Genomic DNA, 25,417 nt, shown 5'->3' with positions numbered 1-25,417 from the left:
TTTAAATAGGCATGATTCTGCTAACTTTTTGTTTTAAATGGAATGAATCAACTTTGGCGAGAATTCCTTCGTTTATGGAGAATTTCTTTGTTATTTTTGAAGCATTAAGAAGTTTCTTGAGGAAAAACATTCTCTGGCTTTTCCAAGGCCTGAAATTCGGATTTGGTTCATTACAAATTAGTTTTTGCTCGACCGCAGGACTTAACATTTAAAAGATTTTCTCAGTCCAACGACAAATAGTAGCAACCTACTGTCTTTTTTTCTGTTTGGACTTTCACCTAAGTACCGGAATATTCTCTCCGTTTTCTTTTATTGCTCCCTCCTTCAAATCTGTAGAATTTTCTTTCCACCTTAATATTGACAGAAATGTTCTGCGCTAAATGTTCCATAGTTAAAAAATCTAGGCGATAATGAACGTTGCATCAATTTCTTGCCATTAGTCTTTCTCCTTCTCAGTTCCCTTCTGTGCTGTTTGTTCCTGTATTGAAACGGCAGTGGAAGCCGGAATGGTTTATGTGTGACTGTGTGTGGAGATCTGTAGTGTGTGTGTGGCGGGATACAGCTGTAATTGAACCCATTTGCTGCTTAGTGCCTGTGGGACTAAACCCAGGCCTCACGGCACTTTGACGCTTTAGCTGCCTCCCTCTAAAGCCCTTCTGTTCCTCTTCTCCTTCTTTCTCCTCTTTCAGTGTGCCAATAAAGGCTTTATTGGAATTGATGGTCTTAGTTTCCATTGGGTCACACAGAAGTACATCAGATCTTCTGTTGGTTGCCTTTGTTAGTGTTTGAATATCTCTCTCCCTCTCTTCTCACCTCTCTCTCTCATACCTGATTGATGGCAGTGCGGGGTTAGATACTGTGTCCTGTCTGTTCGGTGCAGCTGCATTTTTCACCCTAGGTTTAATGTCTGGTATGTGTCTGAGAAGCTTAATCCTGTGATTTACTGTCTCTTTAAAACTGATGTGGAAAAAGCCTCTCCTCAGGGAATAGTTAATAATACGCTTTTCAACATTTCCATGTATCAATTATATTTTAGTTCGGGGCAGTTTTTTGGTATTGTGAGTACCGTACCGCCACCTGATAAATAGAGCCTGTATTGTGCATATCTCTGTTTTTAGAAAGTGTTATTCAGGAAGTAAGTTATTACGCAAGTGTTGATTCTGAAAGAGTAACACATTGAGGAACGTTGAGCTGTCATCTTAAATACGTGTAGTTGGAGATACTGTGTCCAGGCAGAAGTGAATTGACCCTGCGCTACTGAAGATTGGTTCCATCTAGGACCTATGCCAAATCACCTACTGTCTGTTATAATAAAGACATCTAAGTACTGACAAGAACATTCCAGATACAACCATGTTTTATGTACATTTACTTCAAATGTACTTTTCTCTGATATTCAGTTTGTCTTTGTAAAGTATGTTTTGGGATTGCTCGAGTGTTTTTGTGGAGGATGAGGGCTGAAGTTCTGTGTGTGTGTCTTATCCTAGTTGTAGTTAATTCATGTGTGTTTATATTCTCAGGGTCAGATGCCAAGGAACCAATCCAGTGAGTATTTTATTTGACCCTTCTCCCCCTCTGTGTGATGGCTGCGACCATTTTTTACATTTTAACTTCATTTTTCTTGCCCCAGGTCGTTCTTTAAAAAAAATTAAAATCCTAGCAACCTCGCCAAAACCAACATATCCCCAGTTAAAGTAAACTTAGTTTGTTTTTTATATGTGTGTATTTGAGAGAGGACTCCTGTTCCCCCTCTAAGCTATGAGTAAGATTGATTGCTTAATTGCTTGTTTTTATTTTGCATGTCAGAAATTATATTTTTCCTCCTGAGTTTTTGGCTACAATTTGTATATTGTGCTATGTTTGATTTTCTGCTTGGACAAATTAGTGCTTGAACAAATGAATTAGTTGTCTATAAAGGAATGCAACAAGTCACGTAACTGTCTCAAACTGTGAACTATTAGTGGATGTTGGCAAGTAAACCATGAAGAAATAAATATATCACAAATATATTAAGTAGCATTATACACAGTTTTAATAACATCACTTTATTATCCTTTGATATTCATATTACCATCATATCAAGTTATAGTTTTAAAGTATTTTATCAATTTGGTAGCACTAAGACTGATAATGTAACTTTTTGATAGAGTTTAAGGCTGATACTATGTATATTTGGGAGAGTTAAGAGATTGATAGCCATGTGTTTTAAACATGCTCAGGGCTGTCAGGAATGCATCCCCACTCAGCGATAGGCTCTCAGGTGCTAGGTGAGTACTATACGTACCTCTCTAGTCAGTCTGCCTCCCCTCAAACCACCACCACACCCACCAAACATGCCATGCCAAGTAGACCTCCACACCCCCACCTCAGCTCCCCCCACCCTGTGGCTAATACTGTACTCTACAGCTAAAGCTAACACAAACGAACATGCTAGCTAATAAAGCAATGCTTCAAACGATCATCTTCGACATTTAACAACTTTTCTAACACTATCTGTTTGCCACAGTCGCAAGGAGCTACGTAGTTTGATGTAGATCTGAAAATAAAATGGTTATATTTGGGACCAATAGAGGAATGTCTTGCTGGTGGGGAACCTCTGCTACTGTACAAATAACACATGAACACACTAGTGTGAGCCACACAGAGAGCACTGCAGCCCTATCCTGTAGCATGGGCTCTCTTGCTCCCTACAGGGTGTGTTTTAAACGCCTGTCTGGGTGGGGGTGTGTGGGACAGGGTGTTCCCTGCACCTAGTAACCTTGTGTGTGCTGAGGTTAAGGTTGGTATTTGTATGTTCTCTTCTCAACCAGGTGATGAGTTGGGAAAGGCCAGGATGTCAACATATTTCAATGAGTAAGTACAGGATAAAGATTCTCCTAACTTTTACAGATACTAATTGGCTCAAACAGTTGATACACACCCTTGATTGCCCTACTCTCACTGTTTAGTAATTGCTCTCATTTCCACATCACTTTCTCTATCCATCCCTCCTCTCTCTCTCTCTCAGCAGTAGACCTGCTCTCAATAATGACCTTCTCTCACTGGATCCGTTCGGCCCCGCCCCCACCCTAAGAGGCTCCTCCTCCTCAGTGTCCTCATCAACAGGTAAGCCCCGCCCTTCAAGCGTAACAGAGTGTTTCAATGTATTCCTATGGGTGGCTGGGTGAGTTCGGTGCCGACCATGATGGGGTTCTGTCTGGATAATTTGAACTCTCTTTATAAATGGCATTGGTTTTCATTATTACTTCTAACTACTACTGATACAGACATGACCCCACATAGTTAAATGATATTCAAAAATGAATAAGCTCCTACTGTATTCACTGTACACATTGACACCAAAAGAGATTGTATTTGATTACATTGAGACACTATCACGTATGTCTTTTTTATTTGTGGGAATATTTTGGAACAGATTTCCTAAATCAAACCCATTTTTTTCAGAATTCCTGCGAATTTTACCTCTTAAAAAAAAATATTATTTTTTATTTTTATTTTTTATTGCGGGTTGGTTTTGGGTGCTCACTCCCAACCTAAACTGAACTTGTATGTCTGTGTCACTGAACATGTTTTGTTTGTGTGTTTATTGTTGATATGACATTCTAATAGGTCATGTAACCTTGCTTCTTTTTTTGAAAGTTTGACATCAAGTGTCGTGTGGGGAGGTTTTGCCCATTGACTTTATTTTATTTACAGTTTATTTTATTTTAAGTTGTGTTATTCAATTAACTGTCTTTTAAGCTTTGTTCTTTTATGTGATTAATAATTATTGTTACAGTTTTGATTAGTATGCATTTGGCTGTGGGGGGGGCTGCATTTGTAAGTACACGTGTGTTTAGTTTAATTGTTTATTTCCTTTACATCCCTCTTTCTCTCGTTCACACTGTCCTGCCTCTCACTCCAGTACAGATATGTGAAAAGCTGGTTTCAGTGGCAAGGTTTATGTAGTGTGGAGTCTCTGTGCGTGTCTGTGTGTGACTGACTGTGTGTTGAAATAGTTACGTTAGCACTGACCCATTGCCTGGGCTAATCGTAATCCACAGTTAATTGGCACCTAGTTTGGATCAGAGGGTTGGCAATAAGGCCTATTGGCACGTATGTTGTCAAACACTATCTCATTATTGTCAAAAGTTCCACCTTAAAAGCCAAAAAAACTGTGTAAAGTGCCCTGGTTAGGATACTGTGATGACTCTTAAGTCCTTTAAATACCTGTTTAAGCTCTCTGTGTACAATAGAGGCATTACCAGCCATTAATACACACATACAACACATTCATCTGGCCCTGACTGAACTGCAAACATACATCTGGCCCTGACTGAACTGCAAACATGCATCTGGCCCTGACTGAACTGCAAACATTCATCTGGCCCTGACTGAACTGCAAACATTCATCTGGCCCTGACTGAACTGTAAACATTCATCTGACCCTGACTGAACTGCAAACATTCATCTGGCCCTGACTGAACTGCAAACATTCATCTGACTGAACTGCAAACATTCATCTGACTGAACTGTAAACATTCATCTGGCCCTGACTGAACTGCAAACATTCATCTGGCCCTGACTGAACTGTAAACATTCATCTGACCCTGACTGAACTGCAAACATTCATCTGGCCCTGACTGAACTGTAAACATTCATCTGGCCCTGACTGAACTGCAAACATTCATCTGACTGAACTGCAAACATTCATCTGACTGAACTGTAAACATTCATCTGACTGAACTGTAAACATTCATCTGGCCCTGACTGAACTGCAAACATTCATCTGGCCCTGACTGAACTGCAAACATTCATCTGGCCCTGACTGAACTGCAAACATTCATCTGGCCCTGACTGAACTGCAAACATTCATCTGGCCCTGACTGAACTGCAAACATTCATCTGACTGAACTGCAAACATTCATCTGACTGAACTGTAAACATTCATCTGCCCCTGACTGAACTGCAAACATTCATCTGACTGAACTGCAAACATTCATCTGACTGAACTGCAAACATACATCTGCCCCTGACTGAACTGTAAACATACATCTGACCCTGACTGAACTGTAAACATTCATCTGACCCTGACTGAACTGCAAACATTCATCTGGCCCTGACTGAACTGCAAACATTCATCTGACTGAACTGCAAACATTCATCTGACTGAACTGTAAACATTCATCTGCCCCTGACTGAACTGTAAACATTCATCTGCCCCTGACTGAACTGCAAACATACATCTGGCCCTGACTGAACTGCAAACATACATCTGGCCCTGACTGAACTGCAAACATACATCTGGCCCTGACTGAACTGCAAACATACATCTGGCCCTGACTGAACTGCAAACATACATCTGGCCCTGACTGAACTGCAAACATACATCTGGCCCTGACTGAACTGCAAACATACATCTGGCCCTGACTGAACTGCAAACATACATCTGGCCCTGACTGAACTGCAAACATACATCTGGCCCTGACTGAACTGCAAACATGCATCTGCTTTGGAGTCAGTCATTTGGCAAGCTTGAAAGAGATGATTAGGCTATAGTTTTATTTGATTATGTAGGGCTTTCTGACTTTGTTCTTTTGCAGGTAGTTATTTTAGCCAATTCTTTGCAGTCTGAGTTTGGTTTAGTTGCTGTGTTGTTTTCTATCTCTGTGTGTTAACCCTCCTTTCTCCCCCTTTCCCCCCTGCCTCCTCCAGACATCGACTCTCTTTTCCTCTCCATTCCTCTATGTCCTCTACACATTAACGAGTCCCCTGTGTTTCTGCTAGGGGAGGCAGGTAAAATGTGTTTGCCCTAGCTGCACCTATTTAGACCAGTGTTTTCTGTGCGGTTGCGCTGTACTGAATCAGTGTCCAACTATCTAACCTCACTTACAAAAAGCCTTAACATTGCATCCAACGTTTTATTCAGTTGCTTGTTGTTGTTGTTGGTGTTTGGTGATCATTTTTTTCCAATGTTTGCGCCAATTTTCTCCAATCCACTCTTTTATTGTACATTTTCAGTTGTAGTTGTGTATACTTTGTTCAACTAATCCAATGAGGAAGATGGATAACTGAATTAGTGTTGGACTGAGAGCCCTGCTTAGCTTTGATAAGCTGAGAGCGCTGTGTGGCTCTGCGTGTCTGCGTGGTGTGAGGACCTAACACTCCAAGTCAGAGTAGCTGATATCCTCTCAACCAGCTGTAATCCTCTAACACTTTATTTCCAGTTAAGACTGAAACATGCCAGGCATTCATTCCTGTCACAGCCTGACTCTCACATTGCCTAATGTTGCACAGAGATTGCATAGGATTGCAGTTCACAGTGAAGTATGCCCCCACCTGGCTGTTCCATAGATGGAAACTAGTTTAATTATAGTAATCTGTAGACGGGCATCCCCAAGCCTTGTTCTTTGAGTGAAAAAAAAAAAGTACTATCAAAAGTAGAAATCATTATATGACGTAGGAATGTAAAGATGTTTGCATGAGTATCTTTGTAAATGTTAGCTAGTATGGTTCCTCCTCCTTACTCTGTGGCATAGGTTCATCACTCTGCCCTGCCCTGGACTGTCATGTGTCATCTACAGATGAGGGGGTGTTACAGCAGGAGCTATCCTCTCCCCCACTGGCAGATGGCCTGCAGCAGGCCAAAGGAGAGGTCACCCCTCTACCTTCCTCCACCACCACCTTCTCTCCATGGAACTCACCAGCTGACCCCTTTCTGGCCCTGAAGCCCATCCCAGCCCGGGCCCAGAGCGCCCCCATCACCCGGCAGGATGAGCCCATAGAACCCCAGGATCCAACCCCAGCCCCCGCAGGCCCAGACCCAACCAGCGTGCCTCAGGGAGAGAACCAGTCTGCCTTTACCTGGTCCCAGAGCCAGTGGATTGACGTCAATGACGACTTTGTGCCAGTCCGACGCCAGCAGAGCTGCGGTCCGGGTACAGGTCTGGTCAACTCCGACCGGACCCAGTCTAACCCTCCTACCATTAGGCCTCAGTCTTGCCGGTCCTTCTGTTTCTTCTCTGATGACCCCGCTGATCCCTATTATAAGATGGCGCTGAGCAGTGGGGTTGTGGAGGTCAGCACCTCCTCTGTCTCTGAGGTCTTTTCAGCTCTGACAGAGGAGAGGGTGGCAGCAGCAGCTAGCCAAGCACACAACGGTAACCTCTAGCATGGCATAAACTGAGATGGGTTTTTTCCTGAGTGAAGTGTAAAGTTTTGCCTTTGCCATTTTTCTCTTTTGTAGTTCTTTTTAAAACATTTTTTTCAGTTTCCAGCCTTTATAACTATTATTTTATTTCAACCTTATTTACAATATGTTTTGTTAAATAATGTATTTATTTAATGTGTGTTTTTGTTTTGATGGGCATATGCTTGTTTGCCTTAGAGAATTGTTAACACAGTGTTGTGAGTGATCGGTATTTTGTTCTGTATTTTATGATTCAGAATTTGTGCATGTCGTGACTTCTTTGTTGATGCATGGTTTTGCATTACTTTGAGTGACTCAGTGATGTCTAAAAAGTTCAAAATGCACTGAACCTGTTAAGAATTGTATCAGAAGTATATTACATAGTGCAGTATGTTTTACCTCATCATACCCTGGATTCTTACTGGTCCTTTCCTTTTTGTCCCCTTTCCTTTTTGTCCCCCCTCCCTGCAGTGCCTGCCCTGGCCAGACCCACTACCCCTCAAACTGGGGCCATGGTGGCTCCTCCACGACCCTCTTCCAGACCCAAACTACCCACAGGAAAACTCACAGGAATCAATGAAATTGTGAGTACCTGCCCAGTGTCAGTCTCCACCGGAGTACCTGCCCAGTGTCAGTCTCCACCGGAGTACCTGCCCAGTGTCAGTCTCCACCGGAGTACCTGCCCAGTGTCAGTCTCCACCGGAGTACCTGCCCAGTGTCAGTCTCCACCGGAGTACCTGCCCAGTGTCAGTCTCCACCGGAGTACCTGCCCAGTGTCAGTCTCCACCGGAGTACCTGCCCAGTGTCAGTCTCCACCGGAGTACCTGCCCAGTGTCAGTCTCCACCGGAGTACCTGCCCAGTGTCAGTCTCCACCGGAGTACCTGCCCAGTGTCAGTCTCCACCGGAGTACCTGCCCAGTGTCAGTCTCCACCGGAGTACCTGCCCAGTGTCAGTCTCCACCGGAGTACCTGCCCAGTGTCAGTCTCCACCGGAGTACCTGCCCAGTGTCAGTCTCCACCGGAGTACCTGCCCAGTGTCAGTCTCCACCGGAGTACCTGCCCAGTGTCAGTCTCTACCGGAGTATCTGCCAACTATCTGATAGAGAATCTCCAGTATCTACACTAGACTTAGAGAACCTAAACTGTGGGCATCAGAGTATTGATTTGTGGAACCATTCTCTATTGATTCATGATAATGGACAACATTTATTTATTTATTTTTGCTCTTGTTATTTACACTGTATGGGGCTAATTAGTGGTATCCATTACCATTGGTTGATTTCTGGGTTTGTGCTGTCTAACCAACCAGGTGCGGCCATTCAGCCCGACTAAGACATTGTCCAACGCCAGTCCTCCTCCGGCTGCTCCCCTGGCCCGGGCAGAGAGCTCCTCCTCCCTGTCCTCCACCGCCTCTATCAGTGCCTCCAACACACCCACAGTGGGTAAGGATTAAGGACATAACCAAGCTCCATCACCTACTCTCTCTACAGTCTACTCCTCTCTACTCTTCACTTCTCCTCTTTACAGTCTTCTCCTCTCCATTCTTCTCTTCTCCTTTCACCTCCTCCCCTCTCCCTCAATTCATATTTCTTTACTACTTCCTCTCATCCCTCTCTTCTCCCTTATGGATTCCCTTTCCTCTCGTCCTTCCTCTTTTATATAGTCCCTCTCCTCCCTCTCGTATTCCCTTTCCTCTCCTCCCTCTCGTATTCCCTTTCCTCTCCTCCCTTATATATTGTCTTTCCTTTCCTCCCCATATTTTCTGCTTGTTTCCTTTCCTTTCCTCCACTCTCACCTGACCTAAACCCACTTCTTGTCTTTAAACCTTATTGGGCTTCTCTCCTTCCTTCCCTCACTCCTCTCCTCCTCACAGGGCCTGAGCGTATCTTCCGTCCCTCCCTTTCCTCACCGGAACCAGAGTTCCTCCTTTCTGCCTGTCCTCTGTTTCTCCTCAACCAAAGTGAGTCTCCTCTCTTCCTCCTTCTCCCTCTACTGTAGTGGTTCCTAACCAGGGGTACTAGGACCTGAGGGTACCTGTTCTATCCACAGGGGTACTAGGACCCCTGGGAGTACTTGGTCTATCCACAGGGGTACTTGAGAAGACTAATTAGACCATAGGCCTACTGTTAAAATGCACAAAGCGGTACTTCAGGGGAAATCCGGGTAGAGCAAAATTCAGTTTGTGGTACAGTAACCGAAAAAAGGGTTTTATTGTCACATACACTGGATAGGTGCAGTGAAATGTGCTGTTTTGCAGGGTCATCTATAGTAGTACAGCACCACTGGAGCAGGGTTATGTGCCTTGCTCAATCACCTTGACCTTCACCTTGACACCTTGACAGCTCGGGTATTTGAACCAGCAACTTTTCGGTTACTGGCCCAACGCTCTAACCGCTAGGCTACCTGCCACCCAGTGGGAACCACTGCTCTACTGTTCTTTCACTCTGTGAAGCCTACTACACCGTGTGTCTTTAGGGTTTCTCACCATTCTAATCTCACACAAATGCTCACATTCACACACAGGTGTTTTGGTTGAGAGCCCATTACCTTGTACCATCTCACCTGCCCAGTACCATCAATCTCACCTCATCTCACCTGCCCAGTACCATCTCACCTGCCCAGTACCATCAATCTCACCTCATCTCACCTGCCCAGTACCATCTCACCTGCCCAGTACCATCAATCTCACCTCATCTCACCTGCCCAGTACCATCAATCTCACCTCATCTCATCGCTTTCTGTGACTTTTTGGTTTCTTTCCTATTTTTCTTTTGGGCCTTTAAAGAGGATGATGGTTTCATCGGGAAGCTGCCCACCTTTGAGAAGTGCTGTGAAACGCCTGCAGGTAGGGCGTGTGGTCAATCAGCCCGGACACGCGCCTATTTGTGACACACTAACAATGGCCACTCGGATTTGCTGTGTGCTCGCCAATGTCTGCCTGCTCATGAAAAATATATATTTTTAAAGTGTCTCTGTCAGCGTAATCAACATAATAACGAGTTCAGCATGGTCGTGTTCTGTTGAATAACAAATAACAAGTTTGAAGGTAGGAAGTTCATTCCAGTATTTAACTTTCTTACTCAAAGATCCCAAACAGTTATTCATTCAAATGATGAATGGTAACCTGACTTAATAATACCTCCTCTTTTATTCGAACAAAATGTCATTCCTAGACAGGTATGATTATTTTTGCATGTAATGCCTTGGATATTTTGAAATGGAATTGTTCCTAATTTTCTTCGTAATGACTGACCTTGTTTGGTAACTTAACTGTGTGATGCTTTTGATGTTGAATTGAATTGAAATGTACTCTTCAGTAAAAGTAACAGTACACTCATTCCATCTCGTTTGGTCTTACTCTCTCTTCCTCTTTACCTCCCTCTCTCTCTACCTCACACCATTTCTCCATCCCCCCTTCATTCCCTCCCTCTCTCAGGGACGTCTCGCGGTCCCAGCCCAGTGACCCTGGCGTCCCAGGATGCCTTGCCCATTGCTGTGGCCTTCACAGAGTCTGTTAATGCCTACTTCAAAGGAGCTGATCCCGCTAAGTGAGTCTCACATGACCACCTACAGCTCAGAGCTGGCCCCAGCCTGGGTCTGACACACACTGCACGCAAGCCAACACACACCTCACACGTACAGTACCAGTCAAAAGTTTGGACACACCTACTCATTCAAGGTTGTTTTTTTGTGTGACTATTTTCTACATTGTAGAATAATAGTGAAGGCATCAAAACTATGAAATCACACATATGGAATCATGTGGTAACCAAAAAAAGTGTTAAACTAATCAAAATATATTTTAGGTTCTTCGAAGTAGCCACCCTTTGACCTGATTACAGCTTTGCGCACTATTGGCATTCTCTCAACCAGCTTCACCTGGAATGCTTTTCCAACTGTCTTGAAGGAGTTCCCACATATGCTGAGTACTTGTTGGCTGCTTTTCCTTCACTCTGCGGTCCAACTCATCCCAAACCATCTCAATTGGGTTGAGGTCGGTGATTGTGGAAGCCAGGTCATCTGATGCAGCACTCCATCACTCTCCTTCTTGGTCAAATAGCCCTTACACAGCCTGAAGGTGTGTGTTGGGTCATTGTCCTGTTGAAAAACAAATTATAGTCCCACTAAGCTCAAACCAGATGGGATGGCGTATCGCTACAGAATGCTTTGGTAGCCATGCTGATTAAGTGTGCCTTGAATTCTAAATAAATCACTGACAGTGTCACCAGCAAAGCACCATCACACCTCCTCCTCCATGGTTCACGGTGGGAACCACACGTGCGGTTGGAACCAAGAATCTCATATTTGAACTCATCAGACCAAAGGACAGATTTATACCGTTCTAATGTCCATTGCTCGTGTTTCTTGGCCCAAGCAAGTCTCTTCATCATATTGGTGTCTTTTAATAGTGCTTTCTTTGCAGCAAATCGACCATGAAGGCCTGATTCATGCAGTCTCCTCTGAACAGCTGATGTTGAGATGTGTCTGTTACTTGAACTCTGAAGCATTTATTTGGGCTGCAATCTGAGGCTGATAACTCTAATGCACTTATCCTCTGCAGCAGAGGTAACTCTGGGTCTTCCTTACCTGTGGCGGTCCTCATGAGAGCCAGTTTCATCATAGCCCTTGATGGTTGTTGCGACTGCATTGACTGACCTTCATGTCTTAAAGTAATGAAGGACTGTCATTTCGATTTTCTTATTTGAGCTGTTCTTGCCATAATATGGACTTGGTCTTTTACCAAATAGGACTATCTTCTGTATACCACCCCTACCTTGTCACAAGACACCTGATTGGCTCAAACGCATTAAGGAGTAAATAAGTTCCACAAATGAACTTTTAACAAGGGACACCCGTTAATTGGTTGAAAGAATGCCAAGAGGGTTCAAAGCTGTCATCAAGGCAAAGGGTGTATTACTTTTTTGGTTACTACATGATTTCATATGTGTTATTTCATAGTTTTGATGTCTTCACTATTATTCTACAATGTAGAAAATAGTAAAAATAAAGAAAAACCCTGGGATGAGTAGGTGTGTCCAAACTTTTGACTGGTACTGTAAACACACATACCACTACACACACACAATGAACTGCCATTGGGGCATACACTGGGCATATTCTAGAAACACCTTCCTAATATTGAGTTGCACCCCCTTTTGCCCTCAGAACAGCCTCAATTTGTCAGGGCATGGACTCTACACCTGTCAAGCATTCCACAGGGATGCTGGCCCATGTGACTCCAATGCTTCCCACAGTTGTGTCAAGTTGGCTGGATGTCCTTTGGGTGGTGGACCATTCTTTTTTTTTTTTTTTTTTTTTTCTATTTTTTTTTTAAAATTTTATCCCCTTTTCTCCCCAATTTTCCGTGGTATCCAATCGCTAGTAATTACTATCTTGTCTCATCGCTACAACTCCCGTACGGGCTCGGGAGAGACGAAGGTCGAAAGTCATGCGTCCTCCGAAGCACAACCCAACCTAGCCGCACTGCTTCTTAACACAGCGCGCCTCCAACCCGGAAGCCAGCCGCACCAATGTGTCGGAGGAAACACCGTGCACCCGCCCCCTCGGTTAGCGCGCACTGCGCCCGGCCCGCCACAGGAGTCGCTGGAGCGCGATGAGACAAGGATATCCCTACCGGCCAAACCCTCCCTAACCCGGACGACGCTAAGCCAATTGTGCGTCGCCCCACGGACCTCCCGGTCGCGGCCGGCTGCGACAGAGCCTGGGCGCGAACCCAGACTCTGGTGGCGCAGCATAGCACTGCGATGCAGTGCTCTAGACCACTGCGCCACCCGGGAGGCCCTGGTGGACCATTCTTGATACATACGGGAAACTTGAGTGTGAACAACCCAGCAGCGTTGCAGTTCTTGACAAACTCAAACCGGTGCACCTGGCACCTACTACCATACCCCGTTCAAAGGCACTTAAATCTTTTGTCTTGCCTATTCACCCTCTGAATGGCACACATACACAATCCATGTTTCAATGGATTTAAAGGCTTAAAAATCCTTCTTTAGGCCTCCCGAGTGGCACAGGGATCAAAGGCACTGCATCGCAGTGCTACAGGTGTCATTACAGACCTGGGTTTGATCCCGGGCTCTATCACAACCGGCCGTGGTCGGAAGTTCCATAGGGTGGTGCACAATTTGCCCAGCATCGTCTGGGTTAGGGGAGTGAACTCATACTGGTATTTAACTCGTCCATACACATAATGTTTCACAAATAATTACACAGGCTAAACTTTGCTCCATATTTCACACTTATCTTACACAAGCATGACGAGCCGGTGGGCCTCTCTCTCTCTCTGTGAGTGTGTCAGGGTTTCCGTTAGGAAAATGTGGTGCCGGACATTTAACCGGCAGCATTTTATTTTACCGGACATAAGAAATGTACCGGACCCATGTGCATTGGGTGAGTAACCTGATTAGGACGTCCACCCACAGTGCTCAGAATGACAGAAATCACATTTAGTTTATGGTATTTCATCTTAACACAACATGCAACTCAAGGATGGAACGGTGTGCCTCCTTCTTACCGATTTCCAAAGCGCAATTTGAAGATGTAAGAATAACTGTCCACATATACTTTTCAACAGCCAACAAGATGAGTAGCGAACAGCAAAATCACTGGCCTATGTCAATCTACTATCCCCCGTAGTAAAAAAGTTGACATTCTATTGGTCATCTTGTCGTTCTGTGCGAGAAATAAATAAATAGCCTATTCCAAACAGACTGGGGGACAGTTGTGGGACGATAGATCCCACATTCATACAGCCAGTAGGCCTACGCTACATCCCAACATTGTTAAAAAGTAATGAGGATCATGCAACAAATCAGAACCTTTAGCTTAAAATGTTGATAAAATATTGTTTCTTTACATTATCAGTGCAGCAATGTGCACAATGCAGTAGGCTATGTGCACATGTGAGCGGTTTCATGAGATGAAAATATCAGTGAGAAATTTAGAAAGAGGGAGAGATCTAAAGACTAGCATGGGTTACTAATATGACTAGGATTGTGCCTTTTGGCTACTGGCCAATTAAATACATTTGATTTGAAATCCAATAGAATGTGAGAGAAATAGGCTACTGGTTTCAATGGCATATGGAAGTCTTTATAAAATAATTGCCTGCGTGTTTGGTTGGATTTTGGCTAGGCTACTTTGAAGCAAGGTAAGAAATTCCACGTAATATGTAGTAAAACGTTCAAGTTTCAAGTAATTTAAGCATATGTTTTCAAAATGCATACGGCCTCCAGCTCATTGCAAAGTGATATGTGATGCGCTGAAGCCTGCCTAGTTGCCTGTGCACTTGAATGGGAAGTACACTTAAATGACCAGAAATAAAAATATTCTTTCTTTTCTCCCTGACAATTGGCTGGCGCCAATTTTATTTATTTCATTTTTTTTTTGTGGGTCAAAATCCATCTATTAGCGGCTAACGGAAACCCTGGTGTGTGTTTAGGTGTTTGTGCGCGTGTGTGTCTGCTTGTGTGGAATGTTTTAGATTTTGGTAGGCCGACACCATTCTTTCAGAGTGGATAACCGACCCGGGGCAGATTATAGTCTGGGGCAGAGAAAACATACACCCTTTTATTGGTTAACTGCTGTTAAATTGCTGCTGTGCAAAAGGCTTATTTTTGCAGGGATTAGCGAATGGAACATTTCATAAGCATTGCAGCGGACACACAGGGCAGGGTTAAGGCTTGCACATGGACCACACTGCAGCAGACTGGCATGGGGTTAGACAAGTTGGTCTTGTTTAGATTTGGACTAAGGTAGCCTTGGACTGGTTCTATTTAATAGATGTAAAGGTCATTTCCGATTGAGCCGATATGGATTTAATAGAGCTCTTGGACTGAGTTGAACTGGGTCTAATTTAGACTTGGACTATCTGGATTTATATCACTGGACTAACTAAAACTGAGACTGTGTGAACTGCTTCAGGCTATAGAACTCTGTGGTAGACTGGACTAGTGGACAGAGGCTTAAAAACCCTTTGTGTGCTGCTGTGCCCCTCAGCGGCATAGTGAATATCACGTTTAACCCTTAATGTGCCGTCACTCCTTTATTCTGTAGGTGCATAGTGAAGATCACAGGTGACATGACCCTGTCCTTCCCCATGGGTATCATCAAGGTGTTCACCAGTAACCCCTCCCCTGCTATGCTCACTTTCAAACTGAAGAACACCTCCAAGCTGGAGCAGATCCTCCCCAACCAGACACTACTGTTCAGGTGAGTGGAGAAATTCAAATGTTCAAATAATGTTTTATTCACAGTTGAATGGTTAAACATTCAGACAATGTTTGAATTAACCTGATGGATGTGTAGTTACCATACAGGTGTGTAGGACCACAGAGAAACATTCAGCTAATGATTAGTACTTATTCTATATCAGTAAAGACCACCTTCCAATACGTGTGTGTGTGAGAAGAACCAAAGGAAGTCTGTAACACTGTTTGAAAACCGAACTGGAGCCAGCCAGTAGAGAGAGATGGGATGACGGGGACAGGACGGAGGGTGGGGGGGATATTGTGTATCGGTGGGGGGAAATTTTATTTCATCAGTCATAAAGCTAACCCTAACCCTATTTTCCACCATTCCTCCTCAGACATTAGTTTCATAACAGGCCATGTCTACAAGAGTGTTGCATCAACTTTCAACAAGCTATCACCTCATTCCACACACGCTATCACCTCATTCCACACACGCTATCACCTCATTCCCCACACGCTATCACCTCATTCCCCACACGCTATCACCTCATTCCCCACACGCTATCACCTCATTCCCCACACGCTATCACCTCATTCCCCACACGCTATCACCTCATTCCCCACACGCTATCACCTCATTCCCCACATGCTATCACCTCATTCCCCACACGCTATCACCTCTGTTAAAGCTTCTTGTTGTGTTTTCTCTGGTATATCCAGCATGTATCTTGCCATATCCATCTGTATTAGCAGTGAATTGTCAGTGTGAAAGTTTGAGACGTCCACCTGAGTTAGACTCTCTTTGAAGAATGGATTCCTTTTGCTCCCTCTCTTTTCTTTCTCCTTGCTCTGCTTTCTCTGGGTAACCCTGAAACCACATAGCTGGACTAATTGAATCAAATGGAATTCATGATTTAATAGCTGGGTGGCAATAAAAGGGTAATTCCTTCCGAGCTATTGGAGCTCTGTACACACACAGAGCCACCAAGCAGAGCAATGAATAATTGAGTCATCGTTTTCCCATGTGTGTGATCCAGTGATCCCTCGCAAAGTGATGCTCATACCAAGGACTTTTGGTTCAACATGCAAGCTCTCACATCGTACCTCAGGAAAGCCTCAGAGCAGAACCCTGCTGCATCCTACTACAACGTTGACATCCTCAAATACCAGGTTGGTCCCAGACGAAACTAAATAATCTTTAGTATACTGTAGACCCCTATACTATACATTCACTCTTGTAGTAATAATGCAAAAGTCCAAAAGTAAAATGTTTTTGACTCCAAATATGACACTTATTACCATCACTTTTGAATTTGTAAATGTATTTATTTAACGAATTGTGAATGTATTAATTGTTTTTGGTATCATATCTTCCTTTCAATCATATTGTCACGTTGGTATGAATGATTTGGGAGACAGGCACAGGAATGTGTAATAGGGTTTTTTATTTCTTACCCAAATTATTGCGTGCCGTGTAAAGGGGACAAACTGGGACGAAGACCAAACAAACACTATACAAAACACAGGATAGAAAACCAAACAAAAGAGCGAGGAGTACCTCAAATAACACAAGCGCACGATGATTAACACACGGGACGAGACCCCTAATCATCTGCGCAATCCACAATGGCACGAAAGCCAAAACACACAGCACAGGTACTCACACGACCAACAGACATAGTAACAATAATTGACAGCACAATGGTAAACCAAGGACACACTTATACAATTACTAATCAATGGGAATAGGGGCCAGGTGTGCGTAATGAAAGTTCCGGAGGGATCCGTGACACATATGATATTTGCCCTTTACCCTCTGACCTCATGCTGTGTCCCTGTGTGTGCAGGTGTCCTCTAAAGGAATCGCATCGACCCCTCTGAACCTGGCAGTGTACTGGAAGTGTGACCCCGCCACCACTGACCTGAGGCTGGACTACCACTACAACCCAGAGTCCATGCTCTGTCCCGGCCCTCTCTCCAACGTACAGGTCCTAGTGCCTGTAGATGGAGGGGTCACCAACATGCAGTCCCTGCCTAATGCTATTTGGTGAGAGAAACGACCAGAGAACATGTGAACATCAGTACTTTTTAGTTATTGACGCTTTGAATGATTGACTCGTATTGACTGATTTGATATGAATTTTTCCATTACAAAAGTAGTAATAGTGTATCTATGGTTTACATGTCTCTGCGACAGAGAGTGGTAGTACAACTTCTTGTGTAAGCTACATATTCACAAGTCTTCTTTTGTCTCTTTCCACCAGGAACTCAGAGCTGAATAAGTCTCTCTGGAAGCTGAACGATATCTCTGAGAAGTCTGAAAATGAAGGCTCGGGGTCTCTGAGGGCTAAGTTTGACCTCTCTGACGGCCCGTCCACCCCAACCACCCTGGCTGTGCAGTTTATGAGTGAGGGGAGCACGCTGTCTGGGGTGGACATAGAGCTGTTGGGAACCGGGTACAGACTGTCCCTCAACAAGAAGAGGTTTGCCACAGGTACGTATAGGACCAAAACCTAGACACAAAATCTGACAACTGATGAAGGCTTGTGCAGCTGAAACATATGGGTGCAGGAATGAAGCAGAGCAGTATAAACTGTTAATGGGGTTTCTTTTTCCCTACTCGCCACACGGTCTGTTGTTACCTAGGTAGACGTGATGAGCTACAGGTAATACATACGAACTTGTCACCTGTTTATGTTTCAATGTTCATGTTGTGACTTGAGGTGAAGAGACTTTCCCTTTTGGTTAGTCAAATGTGAATGATGTGGTCTATATTGTTGTCTAACCTGAATGGTCCATGTTTGTGTTCCTTCTCCTAGGTCGTTACATGGCAGACTGTTGAGTATGCACACCGTCCTGGACCCCCAAGCACAACCACTTTATTGAACATTTATTTTCAATATTTTAGTCCATTTTGTCCTATTTATTAAAGGGGCGGGGGAGAAGGGAGAGGTGCAGCAAATACAACAGGTTTTTTGTGACGCATCCAAACACTTTGCATTATGTCCCAATGTACCTTGTCTGTCTCAAGCAGAGAGCTTCTCAGTACAGTAAAGCAGCGCTGAGTATTGAACACTGTTTAAAAAAAGAATAATAAATTAAATAAAAAATTAAGTTGGGCTGTCAGGAAATGTATAATTGTTGAGAAGTGTAATGCTTTCTGATCAATTCAGACTTTTATAAAGTCAGAACCGTAGTGTTTCGTTATGTAACAATGTATGGATTATATATAAATACATATTATATACAAAAAAAAATTCAAAATGAAAACAATCTGCACTAACAATCTAAAAATATATTTGTTCTCTCCTTTGTAAATTGTGTATGTATTCCACTGAAGCTCTTGTAGTAACAAAGATTCTGGGTAAAACAGTGAGAAAAGAGAAGAAAGATGAGAGGAAATGCCACACTATCCTCCCTCATCCCCCTCTCCTTCTCTTCTCCATTGCAAGTACGATCACTGAGTATTTTACTTTGTGAGACTCAAGTCATGTTTTTTGCTGATTTACCTTTATTTCCTGGGTTCTTTTTATTCTGATCATGTGCAATGAAGAAATGAAGGTATAAGCTGTATTTTTTTAAACTAATCAGATTCTCTCAAATGTTATTATGGCACAACATTAATCGGTTGTCCTGTCGCTTCTGACAACTGGTAATAACACAAGGTCAGCTCTCTTTCAAAAGCAAAAAAACTCAACTTAACTGACCTCAGTGCCTCTTTCTTTCTGTGGATAAATTCATTGAAAAACGTAGCTATCTTTTCTCTATGCCCTTTTGTATGTTAAAAAAGCACCGCTAACAAAAAGAAAAAGCACCAACCTTGTGCAAGTTGTTGTTTTATAATCTTGTTTTTGGATGTTGAAGGGAAAATGCTTCCAGTTTCTACACCAGTCAATCCAAAAGGCATCTGTCTTCCAGAAACTGCTGATCCAGTGGACTCACTGTCTCAGTTCTGTGTCTTTGCTGTGATGTTGTCTTTTCTACTGGGGTATCTTTTTCTATATTTGATCCGATAGAGATCTTTGTTCCCAAACCGCCTTCGGTCTATTTGAGAGCACTGGACAGCCTGCTAGCCGAGCATCTTTATCACAATCTAGCCAAATCAATTCTAGAAATGCCTTAAGAAAATATACCTTGTCATCTTTTGATAATGGTAATAAGATGCTATCCAGTTGTGATAGGCTACATTTCTGCCGTGTTTGCCTGTGGGGAGAGAGATGGATGACAGTTCTTGGTGCTGACTCGATATCATACTGAGTGGTTCATTCTTGCCTTATATACCAATGGAGGACCAGTATCTAGAAGGGCTACATCTCCTAGATGGAGAGATGCATACACCTTATGTAGCAGTTCTATCAATATCACTAATGTGTGTTTTTGACAACCTTTTCCAATGCCTTCTTCACAAAACCACAGTTTTGACAGTATAGATAATGATCAGAGTACTGTATTTTCATTACAAACATTGATATGGGCACACCAGTAACACTGTGATTGTGGACTGTTAGTGTTCCATCATGTATGTGGCCATCTGAACACTGTATGCTTGTAAACTCCTGGCCCATATCCACAAAGCGTCTCCGAGTAATAGTGCTGATCTAGGTTCTGGCCATATAATATGATCAATTATGAACTAAAAGACAACTGATCCTATATCGGCACTCTTACACTGAGACACTTTGTGGATAACGAACCCTGGTATTTGGTACAGTTGATACTGTTAACGTTCTCGCTGCTTCTGAAATGGCACCCTATGCCCTACAATATCTAGTGCAATAGTTTTGATCAGTAGTAGTGCACTATGGAATAGGGTGCCTTTTCAGAGGCGCTATGTGTAGATATGGTTAATCGCATCGCTTACTAGTAAACGTGATCTGACCAAACCTCAAGATATGACTTTTCAGCACAACAAAACACCTAGTCCATGTGGCCAGTCTTCTAGAACTATGAGAAAACACCTAGTCCATGTGGCCAGTCTTCTAGAACTATGAGAATGGCCACATGGACTAGGTGTTTTCTCATAGTTCTAGAAGACTGGCCACATGGACTAGGTGTTGTCTTCTAGAACTATGAGAAATGTGATTATTGTTTAACAATGTTGATTGAGATGCATTTGTGAAGTCAATGTCTAAAATAGGATTTGTTTTGCATACAGTACAATAAGTCACAATTATGTTTTGTAAGGCATGGATTAATCATCACGGTTTGAATTATTGGTCATGTTTTATTTGTATGTATAAGGTTTTTAAGGATGATATTTGTTTAAGATAGTTTAAGACTCCACCTTCAGTAGAATTGTAGAGGCAGATACTAACTTTATTTGAATGAGGGGCAAAATTATACACAAATAATATTTTCCAGAACACTATATATGGCCCAACCAAATAATGTGACTATCCGAATGGAGTTAGAGTTTACTAAACCTAAGCGTTATCATGGAAAACAAACGTAGCATGTAAGGAACGTTTAAAGAGGGGAACAGCGTATCAAAATCAGACGTTTTTTTTTTATGGAGTTCTCCTTAAAATATATCAACAGCACCGGCTACTCTCGAGTCACCCGATAAGATCAGAGAAACCCACACACAGAAACTGAATATATATGCAAAGTATATTTAGCGAGCTGGTTCTTGCTGTCTCTACATAGCATCCAGCGAGTTTTTTTTTTTCTTCTTCTTGGAGCTTGTCATTATGATTTTTGTTTGTATGTCTATGTCAAAGCAGAGTTTAGTTTGATTTCTCATAAAATGTAAATTTTTACAAATATCTCTCCCACTTTTTTTTCCTGTTCACTTTATGATCGATCTCAATGTGCCTGTATTAAATGTATAATATATGATTATATACCTATATATAAAAATGACTACTTAAAATTGTCTCCTGTATGTTTTTCTGTCCAGTTTTTTTCTTTTCTTACTGTGTACCTGTGTGAATAGTCTAGATTCTGGATCCTAGATCCTAGGATCATTGCTTCTATTAAATCATGATGTAAAATAGGACTATTGTCAAGGGGAGATCATTCAGATATCACAATATTGTCTTGATCTTGTCAGACATGAACCCTATGTCAATTAAAGTTCATAGCTCCATATTTAGGCCACTATGTACAAGAACGATCTGTAAGGGACACACTTGCATAGCGTTGCATTTTAAAAGATAGAGGTCGTTTTCTGGGTCGGGATTCTTGAGTTAGGCATGATTTTGTTTGGGGACTGCAACAAGCTCTGAAGGGAAAACTGGGTGTGCGTGCCGAGGCTGAGGAGACTTTGTTACAGTACTATGAACCCTGTGTTACAGCAGTGTAGTTGGAGCAATTTTGCTTCAATAACAAACCCAAGTGGAGAGTTTTACCTATTGACCTCCCAGAGACCTCATTAAATTCAACGACTGGCTTTTGCCTCTACTCTCCTGGCTCGGCTTCATTCAGCCCCACAGAGGTGTGTGCGAACTCCTTCAGAGTTATGGTTAGGATGACTATATTCTCTGAGTTGTGTGATTTTTAGCATAGGGGAAATTACTTGGTGTGGAATAAATAGGAGATCCTGGTAGACTCACTGCTCATATGAACGTTCCTGGAGGGAGGCTGAGTTGGCCTTCTGTGACTGATACATCACATTAATTTAACATGAACACACTGGTACACCTTTAGCCTCATTTATACAGATAAAATGTGTTCAATCTTGAGACATAATTGGGATTGAATATTCAACATACTGGTACAGTGTGTACTGTATGCATTGCTTAGTTTTCCTCAATGTCTGACCATTTTGTTTAATGTTCCATACGGCCACTGTCTGTACAGTACTGCCTTTATTCAAGATATATCATTCTGAACATTTCATAAAGAAGGCATCGAAGCTATTTCACACGTGATGTAGTGTATAACCAGTGGTGAGGGAGAGTGTCGCGGGAGACTAGACAAGAGCGTCGGGCTTTGAGGCTGAGGTAATGGCGTGTGTGTGCTGGCACTACATCGCCTCCTTGTGCGTATTTCCACAGCCGGTCATGCCTTATGTCACAGCTACTCCACTTCCAGACCTTCTTGCTAATTGAAATAAAGCTTCTCTGAGCCACCCTGTCAGTCCACAGGCACATGTGAACCATCAGTGTGTTCGCTTCCCTCTCTCTCCCTGTCCACCTCACTCAGACCTCTGGCTGTGGCGTGTGTGTGATCTCAGCATGGGCTCTGTGTGTGTGTGCACACATTCAACATCTTACTCTACTTTTTTGTGAAGCTGTGTGGCTAATCCACTGACAGCATTGATCTGGATGATCAGAGGATCTGGAGTTGATTGAGAGGGTCTAAGAAGGTGGTGTTGAGAAAATATATTTCAGTTATAGATTGAAAGACGATAGTGTACTCTTAGACTATACTCATGAAGGTCTGTGAATCTGGTATGGATTAAGAGGGTCTGTTTCTAGTATTTAAGGATCTGTGTCTGGTATAGATTGAGATTCAGTGTAGTAAGTGTTCTGGACCTGTTTAGCACCCCCTAGAGGCAGTTTAAGTACAGCAGCGTAGAATTGACCTGTTTGTGTCATGTGACAGGAAGCAGTTTCAGAAGTGAAGTAATGTGTAAGATGTGCAAGTGTGACAGAGTAGTTACAATCCTTCAACATAAGCTTTGTAATGTGTGTAAGTACATTTGTTTATTAACACAAGATAAATGTTTATCACATCATTTTCATGTTTCTGTAAAAGATTAAGAATTGAGTTCGCTGTTAGCACTGAAGCTAACGCAAAGTAGCTATTTCTCCCTATGGACACCTAGCTTAGCAATATCAAGCATACAGTTGCATTCTAGTAACTTTATTTTATATTTGACTCTAAATTGAGTACTCTTATTGCTCATTTTGTACATTTATTGCAGTTATTTTGGAAGACATTCTGTACTCTATACTACTGTAACTGAAAACATGTACTTTTGTGTTTGTTGCAGTTTCACACTGTGATTCAAGTAAACTTCCAAAACGGCACCATGCTTCTCACAGAGTTATTTGAATGAATGTTTATCTAACTGGATAGCTGGATAAGGGCTACTGTACATTTAGCGAGCCCAGTATAGTAAGACTTGTTTGCCTCAAAATCAGGCAATACTAGCCAACCATGAATTACTTTGCCCTCATCACATCCCTTTGCAAGACGTTTGCAACTTGCCAGTCAGAGCTCCAGTGGAAGAGGTCCTGGTACAGCCCCAGGAGAGGGTGGAGGAGATGTTAGCTGTCAACAACCAGAGCCTCAACAGAACTTTCCAAATATATCTCCTCCCCCCAGAAGACTGACGGAATCCAGGTGCGAATTCATTACACCAATTCAGTTGAAAAATGTGTCTTAAACAGAACCGAACGAAGCGGAGAGGGACCTACCTGAATTTGTTCAATAGAAACTCTAATTTTCATTGCAAAACGCATCTGTCTGGACTAATGATTACACCTCAGGTTCAGGTGGCATCCCTGGCCAGTATGCCCACAAACTGTTTCCATACAACATTGACCTCTACATTGCATCGCTGAGCTTGTGCCATGGCGGGCTTCTGTGATGATGGTCCCCATGGTTGTGCGTCACACAAACAAACAAATACAACAGCCACAACTAATATATTACAACTCCATAATATAGCCATATTCGCAAGCTGACCACAAAACACTCACAAACATAATTTTTGCTTCTGAGTTGGTTTTATTCTGAGTTGTGTTATTTTGTGAGTTACTCCACCCACTTCTTAGGAGTGGAACGGCCCTGTGGCATTAGATCAACTCTACTCTCAGGGGAGAGCACAGAAATAGATTGTGTAGAATTCCACATTATAGTGTGGCACCATTAAAGTAAGCAACCACTTATTTGGATTTCTCATACATTCTATTTCTATGGATGATCTCTCTGAGCCTTTGTTTATTTTTATTTTCCTCTCCACTGAGAGGAATCAAGAATCAATTGATTTGATTGAGTTGGAAAATCTCTTGAACTGAAAAAATGCAAATAAATGAACTTAATTGATCATTTGGTTCCAATAATTACATTTGGCAATAGGGGAGGGATTCTTATTAATGCTAAGGCTGAGTGCAACAATTAAGCCTTATCCAACTAGGCCTAAGTGTAGCTGTGTAAGGAAAATACAATCCCTTCTCCCAAGATTATCTCTACTGGGTCATCCAAAGACAGTGGGGGTCAAAGTTCTTGTTACTTTACCTTGTGGGTCAGTCTGACAATATTTGTCTCATTGCCTGAGACATTCAAATGAATGTATGTATTTGGGGTAACATACTGTACCAGTCAAAGTTTGGACACACCTACTGATTCAAAGGTTTTCTTTATGTTTACTATGTTCTACATTGTAGAATAATAGTGGAGACATCAACACTATGAAATCACACATATGGAATCATGTAGTAACCAAAAAAGTATTAAACAAATCAAAATATATTTATATTTTATATTCTTCAAAGTAGCCACCCTTCGCCTTGATGACAGCTTTGCACATTCTTGGCATTCTCTCAACCAGCTTCACCTGGATTGCTTTTCTAACAGTCTTGAAGGAGTTCCAATGTATGCTGAGCACTTGTTGACTGCTTTTTCTTCACTCTGTGGTCCAACTCATCCCAAACCATCTCAATTGGGTTGAGGTCAGGTGATTGTGGAGGCCAGTTCATCTGATGCAGCACTCCATCACTCTCCTTCTTGGTCAAATAGCCCTTACACAGCCTGGAGGTGTGTTGGGTCATTGTCCTGTTGAAAACAAATGATAGTACCACTAAGCGCAAACCAGATGGGATGGCGTATCACTGCAGAATGCTGTGGTAGCCAAGCTGGTTAAGTGTGCCTTGAATTCTAAATAAATCACAGACAGTGTCACCAGTTAAGCACCCCCACACCTCCTCCTCCATGCTTCACAGTGGGAACCACACATGCAGAGATCATCTGTTCACCTACTCTGTGTCTCACAAAGGCATGGCGGTTGGAACCAAAAATCTGAAATTTGGATTCATCAGACCAAAGGACAGGTTTCCACCGGTCTAATGTCCATTGCTTGTGTTTC

General features: G+C 42.7%; 1 protein-coding gene across 9 annotated transcripts in view; it reads left to right on the top strand.

Annotated features, from left to right (window-relative positions):
* The window catches only part of LOC139544222 (F-BAR domain only protein 2-like), an 80,385-nt gene extending 56,004 nt beyond the window's left edge, over positions 1 to 24,381 (top strand). For 2 of the 9 annotated variants that reach the window (XM_071351096.1, XM_071351102.1), the window contains 17 exons: positions 1,521 to 1,545; positions 2,220 to 2,267; positions 2,811 to 2,853; positions 3,008 to 3,105; positions 5,695 to 5,775; positions 6,564 to 7,139; positions 7,640 to 7,752; positions 8,478 to 8,610; positions 9,042 to 9,128; positions 9,954 to 10,013; positions 10,605 to 10,716; positions 15,245 to 15,400; positions 16,419 to 16,551; positions 17,229 to 17,428; positions 17,646 to 17,875; positions 18,201 to 23,016; positions 23,321 to 24,381. In XM_071351096.1, the coding sequence (XP_071207197.1) occupies positions 1,521 to 1,545; positions 2,220 to 2,267; positions 2,811 to 2,853; positions 3,008 to 3,105; positions 5,695 to 5,775; positions 6,564 to 7,139; positions 7,640 to 7,752; positions 8,478 to 8,610; positions 9,042 to 9,128; positions 9,954 to 10,013; positions 10,605 to 10,716; positions 15,245 to 15,400; positions 16,419 to 16,551; positions 17,229 to 17,428; positions 17,646 to 17,875; positions 18,201 to 18,223 (2,118 nt within the window). In that variant the 3' untranslated portion in view covers positions 18,224 to 23,016; positions 23,321 to 24,381. The remainder of the gene's footprint in view (positions 1 to 1,520; positions 1,546 to 2,219; positions 2,268 to 2,810; positions 2,854 to 3,007; positions 3,106 to 5,694; positions 5,776 to 6,563; positions 7,140 to 7,639; positions 7,753 to 8,477; positions 8,611 to 9,041; positions 9,129 to 9,953; positions 10,014 to 10,604; positions 10,717 to 15,244; positions 15,401 to 16,418; positions 16,552 to 17,228; positions 17,429 to 17,645; positions 17,876 to 18,200; positions 23,017 to 23,320) is intronic. The other 7 variants (XM_071351097.1, XM_071351099.1, XM_071351098.1 and 4 more) reach the window with 7 other exon arrangements.
* The last annotated feature ends 1,036 nt before the right edge of the window (positions 24,382 to 25,417 follow it).

The sequence above is a fragment of the Salvelinus alpinus genome, chromosome 18, assembly GCF_045679555.1.
Source record: "Salvelinus alpinus chromosome 18, SLU_Salpinus.1, whole genome shotgun sequence".
Taxonomy (NCBI): Eukaryota; Metazoa; Chordata; class Actinopteri; order Salmoniformes; family Salmonidae; genus Salvelinus; species Salvelinus alpinus.
This window is presented reverse-complemented; position numbering and strand designations above follow the sequence as displayed.